Source organism: Hipposideros armiger, unplaced genomic scaffold (genome assembly GCF_001890085.2).
Source record: "Hipposideros armiger isolate ML-2016 unplaced genomic scaffold, ASM189008v1 scaffold_219, whole genome shotgun sequence".
In the NCBI taxonomy this organism is placed as follows: domain Eukaryota; kingdom Metazoa; phylum Chordata; class Mammalia; order Chiroptera; family Hipposideridae; genus Hipposideros; species Hipposideros armiger.
In genome coordinates this window covers 1,233,326-1,253,912 of record NW_017731569.1, presented here as the reverse complement: position 1 = coordinate 1,253,912, position 20,587 = coordinate 1,233,326, and the positions used below count along the sequence as shown (strand labels likewise).

The 20,587-nt window shown below is 35.7% G+C and overlaps 1 protein-coding gene across 10 annotated transcripts in view; it reads left to right on the top strand.

Moving 5' to 3' along the window:
- SCEL (sciellin) overlaps nt 1-17,261 on the top strand; it is a 114,026-nt gene extending 96,765 nt beyond the window's left edge. For all 10 annotated transcript variants that reach the window (XM_019654299.1, XM_019654296.1, XM_019654295.1 and 7 more), the window contains 7 exons: nt 41-103; nt 5,951-6,043; nt 6,736-6,807; nt 8,588-8,662; nt 11,895-12,003; nt 14,001-14,103; nt 15,525-17,261. In XM_019654299.1, coding sequence (XP_019509844.1) covers nt 41-103; nt 5,951-6,043; nt 6,736-6,807; nt 8,588-8,662; nt 11,895-12,003; nt 14,001-14,103; nt 15,525-15,541 — 532 coding nt within the window. In that variant the 3' untranslated portion in view covers nt 15,542-17,261. The remainder of the gene's footprint in view (nt 1-40; nt 104-5,950; nt 6,044-6,735; nt 6,808-8,587; nt 8,663-11,894; nt 12,004-14,000; nt 14,104-15,524) is intronic.
- The last annotated feature ends 3,326 nt before the right edge of the window (nt 17,262-20,587 follow it).

Here is a 20,587-nt window from a genome sequence, read left to right as displayed (position 1 = left end):
TATTTATTTATTTATTTTTTCTTTTTTTCTTTTTCTATAGAGACCGGGACCAGGAAATGTTAATTGAACTAAATTCTAATGTGCCTAAAAATAAGAGTGGAAGGTAAGACTTATTATAATTTACTTTTGTCTTATGAATTCCATATAAGCCTGTACACATTATGTAAACTTGGAAGATTTTCTGAGGAGTTGAACTTATTATGGTATTTAAATATAAATAATATCTAAATGCAAAAAAACAATGTACAGGGTATTTAATAGCTTAATAGAAAAAATTAACAAAATTCTAATTCTGTTAAAATTTCTGACTAAAGGCCTGCTGTTCTGTTCCTTATTGTGAAAGGCATCATGGAAATTCAAATTTCTGCATGTGGGCTGTGAAGATTTATATTTACTTACTGTTGCTTGGTAGACTTTCAGTGGTGCAGAAACCACTCTGGGAATATCTTCCTTGGATACTTAGTGCTAAAAGGATACATGAATTCATAACAACCACAAAACAGAACCTAATTTTGAAATTTCTTTATACCACAGAGTATAATGGTTTTAAAACTCTTGTACTTTGGTTGTTTTTACAGGAAAATTAGGATAGAAGCTATACTTTATTGTTGTTACAGACAGTTTAAATCAGGAAAGAGTTTAAAAATTATTTTATTCTCAGCAATTCTTCCCTCCACATGTGGGGTAGAGGGGTGACCCTAAACACAACAGGGTTTTATTCTGTACCTTCCTAAGATGCAGTTGCCTTTTCTGTTAAAAAAATAATATTAATGTAAAGAAACGATATTGTTGATATTTTTTTTCAGAAAATGGGAAATCAGGAAAACAGCTGGGTCACTTTTTTTCCCCCCATAATGTGTATAAAAGGCTCTTGTATCTAACAGGTAGATAGTTTCTTTCTGTTCCCTTAATTCCGCAAATCATCTTCAACCTTGTATTTTTTTTTCTTTTGTGATCCCAAGCAAGCCTTTGATAAAATGAGAAAGGATTAATTTTTAATAAGATCTATGTATTTTGGAAAAATATCTACTATTTTAGGAGTAGGACTGGGCTTACAATTAACCGGTCTCATTCAAATACTATTTGGGTGATCAAGGTAAAAAAAATAAAATAAAAGTAAATGATTAAGTATAACTAAGGAACTTCCCATTTCATATGATTTGAAAGGTGCTCCAGTTTCAGTTGGGCCTGCACATGAAACGGGGTTTTATTAGAAGGATTAATGAGGAAACAGAATTTCATCGAAATTCAAGAGCAGGAATGGTAGCATGGCCAGGCCGCCCAGGGCCTGAATGGAAAGGTGGTTCATTCTGGACCAGAGGACATTCGATCAGGCAACCTGGACAAGAGCCCTACTTCTCTGTCATTAATGAAACTCAGCTATATCTTCAATGTTGCCTTCTGCCTATTTATCTCCTACTCCCCGCAACTATTGCCTTCTGCATTTTCTACTCTTTATCTTTTTGATAACCAAGAACTTTTGCTGCCTCCCAGTTTCTGCTTCTTCATAATTTCAGCTTACTCTTGCTTTCCATGGTGTGTCTGGCCTTTAGCAAAGCAATGTGGGTGTGACCATCTGCGTAGGACAGCGGTTCTCAACCTTTCACAGGGGTCGCCTAAGGCCATCGGAAAACACATATTTTCCATGGTCTTAGGAACCGAGACACCACTCCTCTATCCGTCTCTAGGCCCACATGCAGATACGCCCACATACAAGTACCCGGAGACCCCTGTGAAAGGGTCGTTTGTTCCCCAAAGGGGTCGCGACCCACAGGTTGAGAACCGCTGGCGTAGGAAGTGTAGGAATGGAAAACACCAGGGTGGACGCTAGGGTGCACATGCTCTCTTTTTCCTTCTGCAGTTTCATCTGTGCCTCCTGCTGGACGCACTACAACTATCATATACACATTCACAGATGCACCCACTCTCTCCCCGGGGGGATGGTGATCATCACCTTCAGTTACTACACCCAGAGGCTGTAACTACCACCACCACACAACCATCTGTGGCTCCCTGGGTTCTGTCTCCAGGTGGCATCTATTCTCCTACAGTTCTGCTGCAATCCTGTGCCGGTATGAGCTCTCACAGTTCTGCTATTTACACATTAAACAGTAAATGTAACCACCGCCCAAGCACCAACAGACAACTGTAATAAAGTTTTCATTTGAGAAAAAGTGGGAAAAGCAGAAATCTCTGGCCCCAATGTTTGTGCCTATGTATTCAGGCTTACAGAAAGGAAAGTTTACTTGACTCTCAAAATGGGTAAACATTTCACAGAAAGAAAACTGAGGATCAGAGAGTAAGAGAATTGATAAGGTTTGTAAATTTGAGAGGCGGAATGAGCCCAAGTGTTCTAGCATCAGGTCCTCTCTTTATTTTTCTACAGTAGAATACTTCATTTTATGTATTTCAAATTTGTAATTTTTACAAGGATTCAAGACCTTGATAGTTTTATAGAAGTAAACCCTAACATATGATACAAAATGGTAAGCTCTTAATGTAGTTTTACTTTTTATGAAAAAGAGATTCATAAAGTTTACAGTAATATGGATGTTTGTCAGTTGAAATTATTTTCTGCTGCTTAATCTCAGGTTGCTAAGGTTAAGTTAATAAGACAAAGGAAATCTAAATAAGAGTCCTGGGCCAATCTGCTAAACTGAGACTTGAGTCACTTCAGGAATGTACTCACTTTGTGTAGTAGTTGGAATGCTAAGTAAATATATGCTTCCTAATTAGCATATTCAGAGTTGTGCCACCACCACCACAATTCTAGAATATTTTCACCCCCTCAAAAAGAAACTCCATACCCTTTAGCAGTCACACATCATTTTCCCCCAACACCTCAGCCCTGGCAGCTACTGATCTACTTTCAGTCTCTATGAATTGCCTCGTCCGGACATTTCATGTAAATTGAATCATATGATGTGTGGTCCTTATTGACTGGCCTCTTTTACTTAGCATAATGTTTACAATATTCATCCACATTGTAGCATGTATTTTATTTTTATTGCCAAATAATGCTCCATTGTGTAGATATACAGCACTTCGTTTATGTATTCATCAACTGATAGACCTTTGGGTCATTTCCACTATTGGATTGTAATTCACTATTATGAACGATGCTGCTATGAACATTTGTATATAAGTTTTTCTGTGGAGTATGCTTTCATTTCTCTCGGGTATATGCCTAGGAGTGGCATTGCTTAATATAGTAACTTCATGTCTAACCATTTGAGGAGCTGCCAGACGGTTTTTCAAATCAGCTGTACTATTTGATATTCTCACTAGCAGTGTGTGGGTGTTCCAGATAGGTAAACTTTCAAGGTGAGTTTCCACTGCAGGAAACATTTTCTCAAGTGTAATTCCACTTGAATTCTGTAAGATCCCACACAGTGTTTGGGTTTATAGTTTATACAGTTGTTATTTAATTAAGAAACACAACTATGACTATTAACTGGAATTTAAAATTTGGCTATTTGTTTCAATGAAGGATAACTTCTTGACAATAAAGCTGTCAGATGACAAACATTATGAGTCATGAGTTGTCTTTTACAAATATTCAAGGCATTGAGAGAAATACTTGGGCAGAGTCCTCTATTGCACTGGTTCTCAAACTTCAGTGTACATCAGAGTCACCTGCTGGTCCAGGAACCACGTTTTGAAAACCAGTGCTCATTTGGGTATGATGTTGGACCGCCAACCTCGAAGGTAGTGGTTCTCAACTTTGACTGTCATGGCAGACTCCCTGGAGAGGTTTAAAAGAATCCCAGTGCCCAAGCTGTACCTCAAGCCAACCAAATCAGAATATCTGGATGTGGGACCCAGTAGTATTTTTAAAAGCACTACATGTTATTTCATTGGTCACACAAGTATGATCTATTTTTATGGTCTAAGTAACAAAAGAATTAGTGTTATCACTTATTATCATCAAGATAGAATTGCTTTGTAAAATCTATTGCCATCTCGTGAAAAACAAAGGAAGGCTTGGCAATGACCACAGAATTTAGGAGACCAAAGAGACATGATATTTATGTGGGACTGGTGTACTGATTTGGGTTCCAGAAGTGAGACAGGACATCAGTGGAAAAACTGATGAAATACAAATGAAGTCTGTAGTTTAGTAAATACTATTGTACCAAGGTGAAGTCCTCCGTTTTGCTAACTATACCGTGGTTATGTAAGATCTAAGGATTAGGAGACATGGTGAAGAGTACATAGGGATTCTCTGTACTATCTGTGCAATTCTCCTATACAATTAAAATTATTCCAAAATAAAAGGTCTATTTTTTATAATCTATCATCCTCCAAACCTACTTGAGGAGCAAAATCCATCAAAGAGTTTGTTGTTCCACATTCTAAATTTGGTTTTTATTAACATTAGGTTTTATTCATAATTATGAAAATTAAATCTTTCTTGAAGGTATTGTCATTCATCTCATTATAAACCTAACTAGGAAATGCTACTTTTACTAGTCAGTTTGAGCTGCCATAACAAAATACCACAGACTGGGTGGCTTAAACACAGAAATGTATTTTCTCAATGTTCTGGAGGCTGAAGTCCAAGACCAAGGTGCTGGCTGGGTTGATTTCTGGTGAAGCCTCACTTCTTGGCTCGCAGACGGCCACCCTCTCCCTGTGTCTTCACATGGCCTTTCCTCTGTGCATGCACACACATAGCCAGAGATCTATGGTGTCTCTTCCTCTTCTTATAAGGACACTAGTCCTATGGAATTAAGGCTCCATCTATATGACCTCATCTTTTATTACCTCCTTATAGGCCCAGTCTCCAAATCACCCTGAGGGTTAGGACTTCAACATATCAATTTGGGGGTATACAATTCAGTCCACAACAGTACTATTTGCAACTTATTTCCTTCTTCTATTTGCAGATTTTATAAACTAATGATATTTGATTTTACATTATCAAGGACGATGCAAACACATTTCAAACTCCCTGGCAACCATTGTTCTTTGAAGCTTTCTATTTGTTAAAATTGGGTTTTGTATTGTAAATTTTTTGATTTGAATATTTTCAAAAAGTTACTAGCTAGGTTTATTATTCCTGGAATGATATACGTATTTTAATAATCACCTTAGAAAATCTTCTAATAATATCAATTCCACTTACTCATTACCTAGTATCATTTTAACTCAGCTGTATATTTTGAGAAGCATCTATCTTAAAATTAGAAGATGATTTTCCTTATGCCAGAGATCATAATATGTGTACAAATGTTTTCCTTGTTTTAAGAGCTATCTGGAAATGGAAGGGACAGTCTGGTTGCAAATGATAAGGAATGAATAAGATGGAAACGCTCCTCTTGATTCTCATGTCTCTCTTATATTACAGTTTACTAACATGGAGGAGGAAAAAGATCTAAAGCTTTTGCTATTCATGCATTAGATTTCTCTCTGTTTCATAAGAAAAAGCAAATATGCCTATACTTTGTTAAGCATAGTGACATTTTTAGATTAGCAGAAATCTAGGTCAAAGTTCCTCTGCAATCTTTAAAGCATTGCTTTCCATTAAAAATAAAATGGAAACTGGAATTTCTCCAAGCAACCTCAGGATAATTTTCATTAAATTGATAAACTTTCAGGTATACTATACATGGCACTGATGCTGTGAAATTTTACTGGAACCAATTTCAGGTGGTTCCTGCCTTTCATAAAAAGTATTCTATACTTTACAGTTGACATACAATATTAAAAAAAAAAGTATTCTATCCTAGAGTTTGATAGTGTGTCACATGCCTAAAGATTATTCTTAAAGGTATGACAGTGGTCTCTGTGAAGGAGTAAAACTGTACATGTATTCTTTTTGTGTACCTGTGCAGAAACCAGGCAAACATAAAGATGTTCATGTTAATTGAAGACAATTTTGATAAAACAAAAAAATTCTAAGTGGCTTTGATTTTAAGTGACAAATATTTTGTGTTTGCTTTCTCAGGCTAGATGGCCAAGTCAACAGATCTACCGATGCTTTAAACAATCAGTCCGCTAGAACCACTGAGTATTCTTATGCAACCAGGAAGAATTTCAGGTAGTACACTGGATCAATTATAAAAAAAATCACCGGACTAGTTTCCTATTTTTGAAAAACATCTCATATACAACCTGACCCTTCTTCTGAAATGCAGAAATTTCAAATTTTATCAGTGGTTAAACAAGTTTACTCACAACTATTGAGTTAGCAGCTTGGACTTGAATAAGTTGTGACATCTGGATAAGAACATATAGAATGTGATTTTTCCCTAAAAAGTTTCTCTCTCTCTCTCTTTTTTTTATAAAAACATAATTGTGGTGTTGGTGTTGGACTTCTTTAGGTAGATTTAAGTTTCATTAAATCAGATGTTATCATGTTACTTAATTAAGGTCCATGTTTGTTTGACGTTTGTGGGATTGGAAATATGAATGGGACGTCAGGGAGACAGACTAAATTGTATTACACAAATATTCAAAATAATCTTCATGCTCTACAACAGATTTACTGAGTGACCAATTTTCATAATAGTATTCTGGAAATAAGCCAAGCCAGTGGAAGGTAAGAACAAAATAGGAGACATGCAGAAATGTCGCAGAAATGGAATAGTACCACTTTAATATTTATATTGCAAAGGTTGTAGTTTAGAAGGACTACATTAACATTATTTTTTGGATTGAGTGATAGTCTTGTTATTTTTATTATTCTTGTAAATAAACTTTAAACATAAGGTAAAATGGTTTGCATTGCAGCTCCAGTGCTGAAACCAGGCCTGTGGGACCAAATGATACTGTTGTGTACACAAGAACATATGTGGAGAACAGGTACTGACAATCATTTAAAGTATTTTGCTATACTTATCTTACATTTTGAAATAACGTCGGTTTAAGAAGAAATGCTATTATTTTAGACGATGCTTGCTTTTTTCAAATAGAAGACCATGTAAGCATATATTGAATTCTAGGTCTATAAGTCTTTATAATGTCTCCAATATTAAATAGTTGTCAAATAATCATAAAAAATGGATGGACTAAACATTTTAATGTGGCACATGTATCCATAACAGGATAGCCACTTGAAAATTTTCACATACGTGAATAATAAGCTTTATAAAACATGCAAGTATTTATATGCTAATTTGGAGTCATACTTCAATTAAATGGCTCTATCTACTATTGTTTACCTCTAATCTGAAACAAGGGGTGTAACTTTTGGTTGCTGTCCCACAAAATCTGCTGGTTGTGTGATGCATGTTGAGAAATGTTAATCCAGGTCAGGGATTCACAGTCCGTTTGATTTTTAGGGAGTATAGAAACAAGATTTAGCCTAATTGTGGGGTAGCCTAATGGTGGGGCATGCAAATGAAGATACAGGTGACACACGTTTTAAACAGAGTCCATTTCATGGAGGCCAAAGAGCAGAGCATGGGGAGAGCTTCTGTGGGGAGACGGCTCCAGAAAGTTCAGTAAATTCATTGTCAGGAGGTGAGCAACCTTCCAAAAAGAAAAAGATTTCTCAAACCCACGCATAATTTATCTTGTAGAAAGGAACCCTCAAATTTTTCCGCTTAATCCAATTCTCCCTAAAATCTACACTGACAGTGCAGTATAATATAGAGGCCTTAGAATCAGATTTGGGATTGAATCTTTATCATTTACTGACTGACCGTGTGGCCTTGGCAAAGCTATGTAACCTCTTCAAACCTCAGTTTCTCATCAATAAAATGGAAGTAATGATATACATATAATGCATATGTATGAGCAAACTCTTATGCAGCATTGTGGGTTATGTGTTCCATAAAGTAGTCCATTTCTGACAGCAGTCAGCCTATGGGCAGTTTGGAAGGAAAGATATTTCTCATCAAAAATCCCAAATGAGGGCTGTGCAGTTGTCACTCACTGTGGAAAATAACAGGAACATATTGCTTCGAGTCCTAATATACTCATAGGTAACATATGTACTTGGGAGCAATTACAAGCAGCCAGTTGGTTAATGCATTACACATTTCATTTGTCTCCAGGAAAGAGTGACGTTTACAAACGGAAGCAATCTAAGAAATGGGACAAAGAGAGCTTTTTAAAATTACACTTTTTTTTTGTTTGTTTGGTTTTTTTTTGCTTTCATGCTAAGCTAATCTTCCTTCAATGTTTTCAAGTAAAAATAAAAATTCTTATAGCTTTGTGTAAAAGTTCTCTATGTGAATGGTGTATGTGTGAAGGTGCTTGTAGAGGTTAGTGCTTTATGTATTTCCTTTATGTTAGACTACATAGAGCTTGTATTTGGTAAATGAATGAGGGAGGTGCAAGCATAAACTTCACGAAAACTGACGACTTTTCCTGCGTACCCTTGTTTCTGCATCCCTTGCCACATTCTCTATTTACTTTGGTAGATATGTCAGCTTATGTCAACTTGGAGGTGGGTTGTGTATCAATATTTCTCCAGATTAAAAAAAAAAAAAGCGTCAGTACATTGTCCTGGCTTGTGAGAATAATAATAACAAAGCTGCCTGAGGAGGCGTACGTGCGTTCTCACCTACATACGGGTATATACATCAATACTAGGGAAATAGCCCAGGTCTCACATGTCCATATGTGTTATTTCTAGTAAACCACCAAAAGATGGATACCAGGAGGACATCTCTCGAAAATACATACAAACTGTTTATTCAACTTCAGATAGGTGAGTATGTCTGTCTTTCACACATAAAAATCTATATCCACACACTTCCATGTACATTATATATGTATTCTTGTTGTCTGTTACACTTGAAAATGGTGCTCCTGATGGTGGTTATTATATGTGTATGAAGTACAACAACCTCTGCATCCAGGAAGCCTTTCCTTGACTTCCTGGCTGTTGTGTGCACACTTTATTCTGTAGAGCTTTCTGTGCCTTACAGCTGCCTCCCAGGCCAGCCCCTCTGCTGTTGCTGGTTCCCAGGAGTCCCCAGTATTGCCACATTATGAGAGACTAGGTTTCATTGCATCACTAGGCTGTGCCCTCAGCCTTCCCTCCTGGCAGCTTTCCAAAGCCAGCTCACTTTACAAACAGCTGAGTGGGGATATGCTGCTATGACCCACTCTGGGCCCACACTCGGGTCCCAGGAGGGAGTCACAATGAGTATCAATTTTGTGCTGGTAAACTGACCCCAGGCTTTTGCTGTTGGTGATCATCTTTTACCATTTAATGTTCAGTGGGGCACATAGATGACTCTCATGAGAGTGTGGGCGGCTGATTTCCAATGGAAGAAGTGAAAATAAATAATTAGCATTTCAACCCAACCACAGGAAACCAGCTGTAATGCACATGTCTGATAATCTACCAATGGTGTTTCTCTAACACAGTGGCCAGAAATAAGCCTTGAGAGTAAAGACATCTTATTTTTATGCACAATCTCAGCTTGTAATGCAGTGCTTGGCATTAAATAGGAGGTACTCAATAAATGTTCTCTGAAAAAAAAGAAATGAGCCTACCTCCTGTTTGCTAAAGGGAAACATGGATGGACCCAGGCATCAAAATTATTATATAGCCCTTCTGTCACCTTTATAAAATATTGCCTGTTACCAATGTTGTTCTGTCTTGCCTTTAAGTCATTGCTCTTGAGGAGTAAAGTCATCTACACAAGCATTAGATACAAACACTGTCTAGAAAACCAAATAAAAACAGAGCTAGGTTCTTCATAATGCTTTGAGAACATCTTTGACTAACAGTATGATTTTAATAAGGACAACATCAACATCAGAGCTTTCCTGGGCTTGTATTTTTATTATTAATTTAGGGAAGGAAAACATTCTTCATAAAAATATTGCTCCTAATATGAAGAATTTCAGTCCTGTTCCTCAAGTGGTCCTTGAAATTTTTCTTAGTCATCAAAGCAAAAGTCAATCTCTGTTAAGACCAGTCAGTCAAGCAACTTTTTCTGGTGATTATTGTGTGAAACGAGCCATGTCCTCACGGTTCTTATCTAAACATGTTAATCCCCTTTAAAGTAATTTCCACTTTACAGAATAAAGACAAATTCCTTTGTGCATTATTTACGGGTCTTCAGAACCAGCTCCTGCGGAATATTGACTGATGATCAATCATTCCAGACACCCTCGTTGTGTCGCACTTTGGTGCATCCTGTTCACTCTGCTTGGAATTCTCCCAGCATGCCCCTTCCCATTTCACTGGGCTTACCTTGAGAGCTCCTTCATCTTCAAGCTGTAACTCACATGACGCTTTTTCTGACAAAGCTTTCCTGCCTTTATCCCAGGGACTAGCTTCTCCCTTGGCTGTGCTCTCCTATCTCTTTCCACATATCTATAATATGCTGCGATCATCCAATCACACACCCGCTTACCCCTAGTGGATAGGAAGTTTCTCATTGGAGGAGACCATGTTGCTCTTATTTATATTCCCAGCTCCTAGCTAAGTGCCTTTCTCATGGAAGAATGATAGAGAGTGCCTGTTGTCTACACTTGAATTGCTTATATGGGACATTTAGATGTGTGTGTACATATGTGTGTATATATATGAATAATCCACAGAAAAATATTTGACAGGAATGTATAAGCAAGTAGTTATACAGTTAGGTGAAAGAGGAAAATATTTACTTATATACATATAAGGATTAGGAAGAAGTTACTAGAATGGCTGAACATACAAAATCAGACAAGTTTATCTTCTCTAATCCCATTCTTCTCCCACACCTCCTCCTCCCTTCTTTTTTCCCTCCTCTCAGTTTCTAGTCCTGGGTTTGGTGAGAAGATTGATAGTGGCTCCTGGGCGTGACAGAGCCCAATAGTCCTCCCTGGGAGGCCCAAAGAGAGCACAGGGACAGGGGACCCATGCTACTTTTATTCAAACCCTGCCTCTGCTCCTCACTGGCTGCATGACAGGCTCCTTTCTGTGCCTCAGTTTCATCTTCTATAAACTGATGATAAAACCCAATACTGTCTGGTTCTCAGAGATGGGAAAAGTAAATGAGTTCACATAAGCCAAGTGCATGGGAAACGGACTGCACAAATAAGCATATTAGCTGTGTGTGTATTGTCTGTTTGTATTTTACCACCCCATTACGTACCAACTCTGGGGATTCCAGGCCTGCATGCCAAGATCCTGAAACTAGTAAACTCTTGAAGGTGCTGTAAGACAGTTCTAAGACCTTTTAAAAGGAAAAGAATCACACAGTTACTGGCTTTTCTTAAGGCTCTGGTGTGACCCCAGGTCTTTTGGACTTGCTGATCATATATCTACAGTTCATTTCTTATTGAACATTATGTTTCTAAGGTAAATAACAAAGCTCTTTTTTTCCATCAAGTGTGTATGTGTGTGTTTAGGGGGTTATATCATGTTAGAGAATGTAAATTTTTTCATAAAAAGTAGCCCAATCTTCTGAGTCCTACAATGACACCAGGAGTAGTCATAGGGGAGCATTTTGGTGACTAGATCATAGTCTCAGGTATATAGGCCCATCGTGCATGAATTTACCAACACATCCTTGAATGGATTTTTATTTTTGTCCTATTGAATGTTTTGAGAGTTAAAGTTTTATATTAATCTATGGTATACTTTTTCTATGATATATGCAAATTAATAAATCAAAACCCTCTTGAGCTTCAAGGGGAAATAATGACCTAGTCCAATTAGGAAACTGTGATTCTCTTTGTCCTGGCCAGATGCACTTTTGATTGCTAATAAAATGATAATTGGAGGCTTTCCTTCATGATAATCCTTTGATATCATTTTGAGGTAACTAGAGGAATCAATTTGATCATTAGAATAAGTAAGTCCTGAAGTTTCCTTGATTTTTACACAGTTTCCTAAAGTATCAACAAAATTAACATATCATTTCTACATGACTTTATGGAGAATACATCTGTCTTTTGCATTATGACAAATTTATTTTCAATTGCTTACATCTCTGTAGGTCTGTCATTGAAAGAGATATGTGTACTTACTGCCGAAAACCCTTGGGCACAAAAACTAAAATGATTTTAAATGAATTACAAATTTGCTGCCATTCCACTTGTTTCAAGGTAAGGATATGTTTATCATATTTAACTAAATATAAAATTTCATAATAACTAGAATAAAAGTATTTAATGAAATACTTGAGATGAAGTTAAAGCTTTCAGAAACACTCGCACCCACATTAATAATGCACTAAAATAGTTTTCAGAGTTCTGCAGTGTAACCTCAAAGGTTTATAATTACTATCTTGGCTTTAGGCTTAGAGTTGATTACTGACACATTTATTATTCTTACCCTGGAGATTTAAATCTGTGAAAAGACAAACTCTTGTTCTCTTTATAAAAGTTTCTGCAAATAAATCATGCATTACTAAAATATATAATGAAGGCAAATAAATTGTTGAGAAGAAAGCAAGCAGCTCCCTAATCATAAAGTTAAGACTGACGGGCTTGACAATAGTTGAAACTCAGTCTGCTTCTGAGGGCATGATTAATTATAATTAATTATGACAGTATAATAAGAATAAAGCTTACATATTAGAATGCTTCACAGTTTATGTTTTCATATTTTATTGCTTTTACTTCTCACAATATCGGATGGGTAAACATTATAGTTTTGGTGTACCTGGATGACCACTGAACTAGGAATCTGAGTCTGTCACTAGCCGTGACTATGTAACTTTTGGACAGTCACCTAAGTTGGCTCAGCCTCAGTTTCCTCATCTGTCAAATGAGGTAGCTGACTAGACTAATGGTTCTCAACCATGGCTGTACATTATAACCATCTGGGGGAGAGTAGGAGAAAAATAGAATGCTTGTGAACAGCCCTTATTTAGTCAAAAATCTCAGAGATGATTCCTGGCCAGCGTGAGAATGATTTGCCTGAATTGATGGGTCCTTTCTGGACTGACATTCTATGGTTGATGCAAAATACCTAATTCAGTCAAGTAGATGTAATACTTTGACAAATGATTGCTTCTTCTCCAATTAGCTTCAGATAGTGACACATGGCCCTCAGAAATATGATGTCTCATTTTAAGCAAAAAAAAAAAAATCCAACTTTAGGCCATAATATATAGAATTCTATGTAAAATATATTCTCAAATTTTCATAATTATTTAATTATGAGAAAATGAAATTTTATTTTAGTTATTAAAATATACTCAATGAAAAACCAGTTAGTCTATAGCTTTTTACTTAAAACTACTATGCAGAAAACTTTGTAAAACAAGAAAATTCTCCTAATTATTGCTTTTGGTAAATAATTTCCATTTATTATATTTTGCGTGATTTATTTCCATTTTTAATTTAATTATAAAATATTACTAAGAATAAAAATGTCCCAACGCTCCTAGAAAAAGATGGATTATTCTATAGCCATGATAATAGAGAATCACGTGGACTGGTTTAAACATGTGGAATTGATCAATGACAATTTGCTTCAATGAACTTGCCTCTGAAAGCCAACCAATCGGTGACAGCCTCATGCTTGAAAGTCTGCCAACTGGCAGTGGAGTCGCTCCATTGAACACAGGTCAACACAGTAGATGTCAACCCTTTCCTGCCTCCAAAGCAACACAACTCAAAACAAGCTTTTCTCTAAACCCTATGTAAATAAGATCAGAAGCTTGCTTTGCATAATGTTTGCTTAATGTCCAGTTTGCATACCTGGATAGCAGAGGTTTCCTTTAGTAAGCAAATAGCTTTGTGTTTTTCTTTGAAATATTGCATAGTGATCTTGTCGTTGGCATAACCAATTTCTGAACATTTCTACCTACTCTATAGTGACTTAAGTAGAAACTTGAGTGGTAGATATGCCCTGAAATGCAAACCTGCATAGTAGAGAGATGCTGTGAGAATGTATTTGAAAAGTTCGGCATGTGAATTATAGACAAGTACACTCTCGCTTTCCCTGTGGAGTCTCACGAGGCTTCACCTGAGCGTTGCTATGGAGAACAGCCCTGAATGAATTGAAAGGGCCTTCTATCCTGTTCCATTAAGAATGTAGACTTTATATGTAATGTAAACTTTATATATATATATATATATATTTTTTTTTTTAGTGTGAAATATGCAAACAGCCTTTGGAAAACCTACAAGCGGGAGACAGTATTTGGATTTATAAACAGACAATACACTGTGAGCCTTGCTATGCTAAAGTTGTGGGTAAGTGTTCAGCTCTGTAAGAAACTATCACTTTTGCTAATATCAATAAGCACTTAATTTTTTTGAAAATGAAGGATTTCAATAGAGTAAAAAATATATTTTATTAATTATACTTAGTTAAGAATTCAGCTGCAGATAGTATGGTAGATTTTTGTTTTATGGTATAAAATTTATCAACATTTATGTGGTCTTCTGATATAAGACTAGACACAGATACAACTAAGCAAAGAGGTTATTTGTTTTAGAAAATTTTCTATTTATTCAGAGGAAAAATAGACCTCTGCTCAAATAATTGTTGGAATTCAAGTCCATATCTGTGAATGACCCTTAATGTTTACACTAAAATATACTTTTTTACCTAATTTGATTATTATGCTAAATGCCTTTTAATGTTATTTTTAACGGAAAATTTTAATTTATATAATTCTATATTAAATATAGCATCTAAGTGTTTTTATCAGTTTAAGACCAACAATACTATAATTTGGGCTATTCATTAGCATAAATAATGTGAAAAGAAAATATTAATGACCTGCATTTTTAACTCACATTTTCTATAAACTTAGCACAGAAGCTCTAAAAGTTGATTTAAAAGATGTACACAGTGCCCAGTAAGTTAGTAAAATGAAATACCATGAACCTTGATTAGTTTTGAAAAGCCAGTATTAACATTTTGTTTTTAATTCAATAGTCAATAAATAGAATAATCGAGATGATATTGGGGAGTTGATCAACAGCACTACATGACAGGAAAGTTTCCTAATGTCTTGGTGTTGTGAATGAAAGAGGAGCATTTGTGATTCTTACATGGAATCCAAAATATGGAATTTAGTGAGAAATGTATAATATAAATGAGGTACTGGGAAGCTACGTCTGGAAAATGCTCTGACAAATATTCAGAAACCCACGTTCCATCAGGCTGCAAAATCAATTACAAGAACAAATATAATTATATTTATACTTTGCCTTCTATTTTCTGCTTTCCCCAGCAAGTTCTCAGATTTCATTTTCTTCTTAATTTAGCAGCCTTATCATGATCCAGTATTATATCAAGGGCCTTGACATGTATGACAGCTCTAAAACTTTCATTCTCCCCGAAGTCCAAGATCTGGCTTAGGAGGTGTGGCCACCAAAAGACTCAGAAATCATCGTGTCTTTCCCCCATCTATGTGCACTCCACAGGCATTGTATTTTTATAGTACATTTAAGTTGTCAAGATGTGACTTTCAGGCATCTCATAAATATGAGTACCAGGCACCCGTCCTCGTATTAATGGTGTGATGAGTGCAGCAGAAGGAAAAAGTAAAATGCTGAATCTACCATGACCCCCTTGAGGAATGATTATTTTTAAAATGTTAGTTATAAGCTTATTTTCATACTGCATGTGCATATCTAACTGTTATTTTCTTTAAAATTTTCAGCAAAGTGGATTCAATAAGCCTGGCCCATGGAAATCAAGATGAAAGCATTCATTAAGGAATTCAAATTTTTATTTTAAAAATGTGTAATCTAGAAAAGCTTTTACACTGAAGATTGACTTCTGTATACAATGAACATTTCTGCTGTTGCGTAAATAATCTAATTGCCTTCAATAAGGTCACATACATAAAAGGGAACCATCTGTTATCTGGCTAAATTCAGCCATCAAAAATTCAAGTGGTTTCAGTTACCAAGGTCAAAGGAATGATGTTCCTGATGGCAGTGAGCACTGTGGACCCTAACCAGGCCCACCTCCGCTCCATGCTCCATGCCCCATATTTAGGCTGTGCATCGTGGTTTCCATTACAGATAAGGTTTCTCAGTTTTCTCACCTGTGTTTCCCTAAGAATCTGGATAGACAGACATTGTTGACATCCTGACAAACTCTCAAGAGGGCAACATGTGTTTCCTTTATGTGCAAAAGAAATGTTTATAGAAATTTTCCTAGAAAATTATTAACATAGAAAGTTGTATGGATTTCAGAAAATCACCTGAACTTTCTGCGTCCCTTTACCTTTATCTGTAACACGAGGGGCATTGCACAAAATTGTTCTTAAGTTCCTCTTCTGCTCCCCAAATTATCTACTTCTAAAGCAAATTTTTGTTTGCTCTTTGGAAATATATCTGAATATTTGTTAATCATATTGAACTAGAGAGGACAGCTAAACAATGTAAACTTAATGACATCCTTCATTTTATTGCAGATTTAATTTTCATAGAATGTGTTTTAAAAACAGAAGGACATTGATTTATGGGTAATGGGTAAAATCATATGGCATACATTTTACATATTATATGTTAAATTTTCTTGCATGCATTGCAAAATCTGGGTATATAAGTAACCTATGAGAAAATAGTGGTTATGGACTACAAAGACATGTTCTTTAGCATGTTACATCTATTCATATTACATGGCACTTTATATTTACAGATGGCTTATAAAAATAAATCAAACTATCAGTGACACAATCTTTTCGTGGAGTTTCTGTAAATACCATTCACTGACATTCATTTTTTCAATTGTAGGGATCACAGTTTATTATATTCTGTGCCACACTGGTTAACTTAACTATTTAACTGCTCAAGTTATAGCTTTTATTTTGAAAGAGCTTTTTCTTAAGGAATTGAAAATTCAATAATCGTATGTGAGGAACTAGTATTATTAAGATTCAGAAATTGAACTTATAAATTATTTTATATGCACATAACTGCTTCTCAATAGAAGGCATATGGAACATTGAGGAGAGGGTGGCATTTGGGGGAAGCTTAAGGCGGTTTTGAAAAACTGACATAAACAAGGGAGATTAAAAAAATATTTGTGTATTTTCCAAATGTTGATAAATTTAAAGAATTATTCTTCTGTATAATGATTTCAAGCATCTGTTCCTCTAAGAGACTGGTTCACCAAGTGTTAAACACAAAATGCTTATCAAAATACAGCAATGTATAATTGTCCTATGAAAAGGGAGCCAGTGAAAACAATTAATAATAATTTGATATTCATTAATTCATGCTAGATGAGAAGCAGTGGTAATTGGGCCATATGTTTTATTGTTCTTTTATTACATGCTATCAGGGTGGATCAAAAGAAATAATTTTCTTAGAGTTGGAATTCGTGGTAGAGAAGGGCAGATGCAATAGTATCCCTCCCTTTGAAATAAAGTGTATTAACATCTCAATGCCTTCGTAGTAATTAAAAATCATTTGAATATCATTTTTAAAGTAGTCTACTTTATAATGCTTCATTTTAAAAAAACCTAAAAGGAACATATTTGTCACTTTCCTGAAGCTGTTTAATGGACCTTTTCTTCTACAATAATGTATTAAATTAAACCAAAAGCTGTTGTAAAAATGGAATGAATATGGAATGGAAAGGGAAGGGCCCCTGATTCCCCAAGGCCACGTCACTATGCCCGGGTTTATTCATACCTTAGGAATGACAGATTCCTAAAACTATTTGGAAAACCTCTTCTTGCAGCCAGTTAATTGTGTTATGATTGGCATACTTTTCCTGAACACAATTGCCTAAATTTCGGAATACCAAATCCTGAATTCTATTACTAATGAAGAGAGATGCCTCTAAAAGCAAATCAATTGCTCCAACAGGACAATATCCTTCTAAAAAAAGCAAAATGGAAGAAATATAATAATCTCAGAAATAGAATTTTTTTTAAAAATAAGGCCAAGAAATAAAAATTTTTCAAAAAGTAACCTGTACATCCTTAGCCGTTTGACTGCAATCACATCTGTAATTAGATCTGAGTGAGGAAATGGTCCAGCTCTCATTGTCATTCAGTCTCTAACTTGTTTATTACAATAGAAAATCATGAGTGTTTGGAACATTTTCCCACTCGGCTTGATTCAGAGCTCTACCAAAACAAGTGACTGCTTGTCTACAATGTGGCAAACTAACAATGACATTATTTTTGGCACTACTGAATTTACTGGTTATTTTGGCATAATGCAAATAAATGGCTTTTAAAGTTCTACCTATTCCATAGTACTCAACAATTCCCAGGGGCACCCATGAACATCTGTATTAACTTAGGCCACTTCCTTCATGGGCCTATTTTCTGCTATTTAAAATGTGATTTAGATGATTGGCTTTCTAATGTACCCACTAGCGCAAACATTGCATAGCTCTATGAATCTATTCCTGCTGCTTACCGCATTCTTAGATGGTCTCTTTTGTTAGGTGCCTAAGAGCTGTTCAGGGTTTTCACTGTATTTTAGAATTGCATGTTGACTTTATCACAACACAAAAGCTGGGCACCATTCTACATCTTATTTACTGGATCTTTGTCCTGCCATTGGAGAAGTATGGTTTTTAAGATATTATTGAAATTTTCAAATGCATAAGGTAGGTAATGGTTTCAGTTTTTTCACTGTAAGAAAGAAAACCGAACATCATCATTGCCTTATAAATGCTACCTGGGAAGGATCTTTTACTTCATTGCCTCTGTAGATGCCCAGTTGTTCTAGACAAAAGAAAAGCATGGTTTATAATCACCATTACACATTTGTTCATTCATTTATTCTATTATTCAAAAACTTGAAAAACTTCATTTAGAACCTATGTTCCAGATCTTAGTGATGGCCAAAATTTTGAACAGTTTGAAAGGCTGAAAACAAACACAGCAATTTCTGAAAGTATGCAGACCCATGAAGAAAAGAAAATACAATGATTAGGTGAAGGGGGAGTTTTAAAAATAACATGGTCAGATGATATATCAAATACAGCCTGGGGAAAAGCATTCCAGGAGAAGTCTTTGTATCAGCCCAAATCGGACCATTTTCTGGGCTCAACTTGTCCTTGCTTCTTTTAAACATAATGAAAGTTCAATGGTGCCAGGAGACAGAGATCAGTCAAAGAATTTTTAAATGACCTCGATTCCTAACGCAAAACAATATTCAGATATTACAGATCGCTTTCAACTCTCTGCTAAGGGGTGAGTTACACTAAGTGGCTGCTTTCTCCTGGACCTCAGACTAAAGTCACTCACTTGGATAAGGAGCCCAAGGCATGCTCTGTTGTCTGTGTCAAAGGTGGGTAGGAACCTGCCCTCACCTGGAGTGGCAACTATGGCAGTGGCAACCTTGGGCGGCCATAGTTGCCTCACCTCATCTGGGGCACTAAGGATCAAGACTCTTTCTGTTTTCCAAATAGAAACATTGAAAGATTAGGCAACATCATTTCGGATCTAGGAGAAGCTTCTCGCAGGAATTTTACAAACTTTACACATTCTCTTCCCTTGTTGCCATATGAGGAGTGTATCTGGTGGGAAAGAACACTGAGATCTTGGTATAACTTTCTTAATAGTAACAATTTGATAATTTTACCTTCTTTCCCAAGAGAAAAGGAAAGGTCATGAGCTTCAAGGGCCCTTCGGGCTTGGATAGAAAGTCTCCCACAGGAAAGTGTTTAGGCCCTAAAGCAAATATGACTTTGTTGTGATTTAGGAAGAGAAAGATTGCCGGGAGGCTGGAATTAGTGAACATTAAGAGTTGAGGTTGAAGATGCAGGTAAAAGAGAGGCCATGGACGTTTCATAATGGATCATTAAAAATTTACATCATCAAATGAATGCTGACATTCAGTAAAATTCACTTATGCCTTTTAGATTTATGTCATTAAAATATTATTGAACAGAATTGATTTCATGAACAGGTTAAAATTATATTGAGACATATAAAATTTACTGATTTTTGACAAAAGCACAAAGGCAATTCAATGGAGAAATTATTACATAATAGTCTTTTCAACAAACACAGCAAATGGTGCTGGAACAATTCCACACCCATATGCAAAAAAACAAACAAACAAACAAAAAACACTCAGACATAAACCTTACTTACATCTTTCACAAAAATTAATTCAAGATGGATCATAGATTTAAATGTAAAATAAAATACTATAAAATTTCTAGGCGAAAATCAACATGACCTTGAGCTTGGTGAAGAGTTTTAGATATAACACCAAAAGTACAATTTATAAAAGAAACAATTGATAAGTTCAAATTTATTAAATTTAAAAACTTGTGCTCTGTGAAAGACACTGTTAAGAGAATGAAAAGATAAGCCACAGACTGGGAGAAAATACTTACAAAATACTTATCTGAGAAAGAACTGTCCCCCAATATATGAATAATTCTTAAAACTAGACAATAAGGAAACAAAAACAAAAATGGGCAAAATATCTGGACACTTAAGCAAAGAAGATTTACATAGATGGCAAATAAGCATATGAAAGATGCTCAACACCATTTGTCATTAAGGAAATGCAAATTAAAACAACAATGAGATGCTACTTTATGTCTATTAGAATGACTAGAAAGTAAAAAACCGGCAACACCAATTGCTGGCTAGGATGCAAAGCAACAGGAACTCTCATTCATTGCTCATGTTAATACATAATGGTGCAGCCACTTTGGAAATCAGTTTGATACTTGCTTACGAAGTTCAACAGTCTTCCATATGATCCAGCAATTATGCTTCTAGGTATTTAC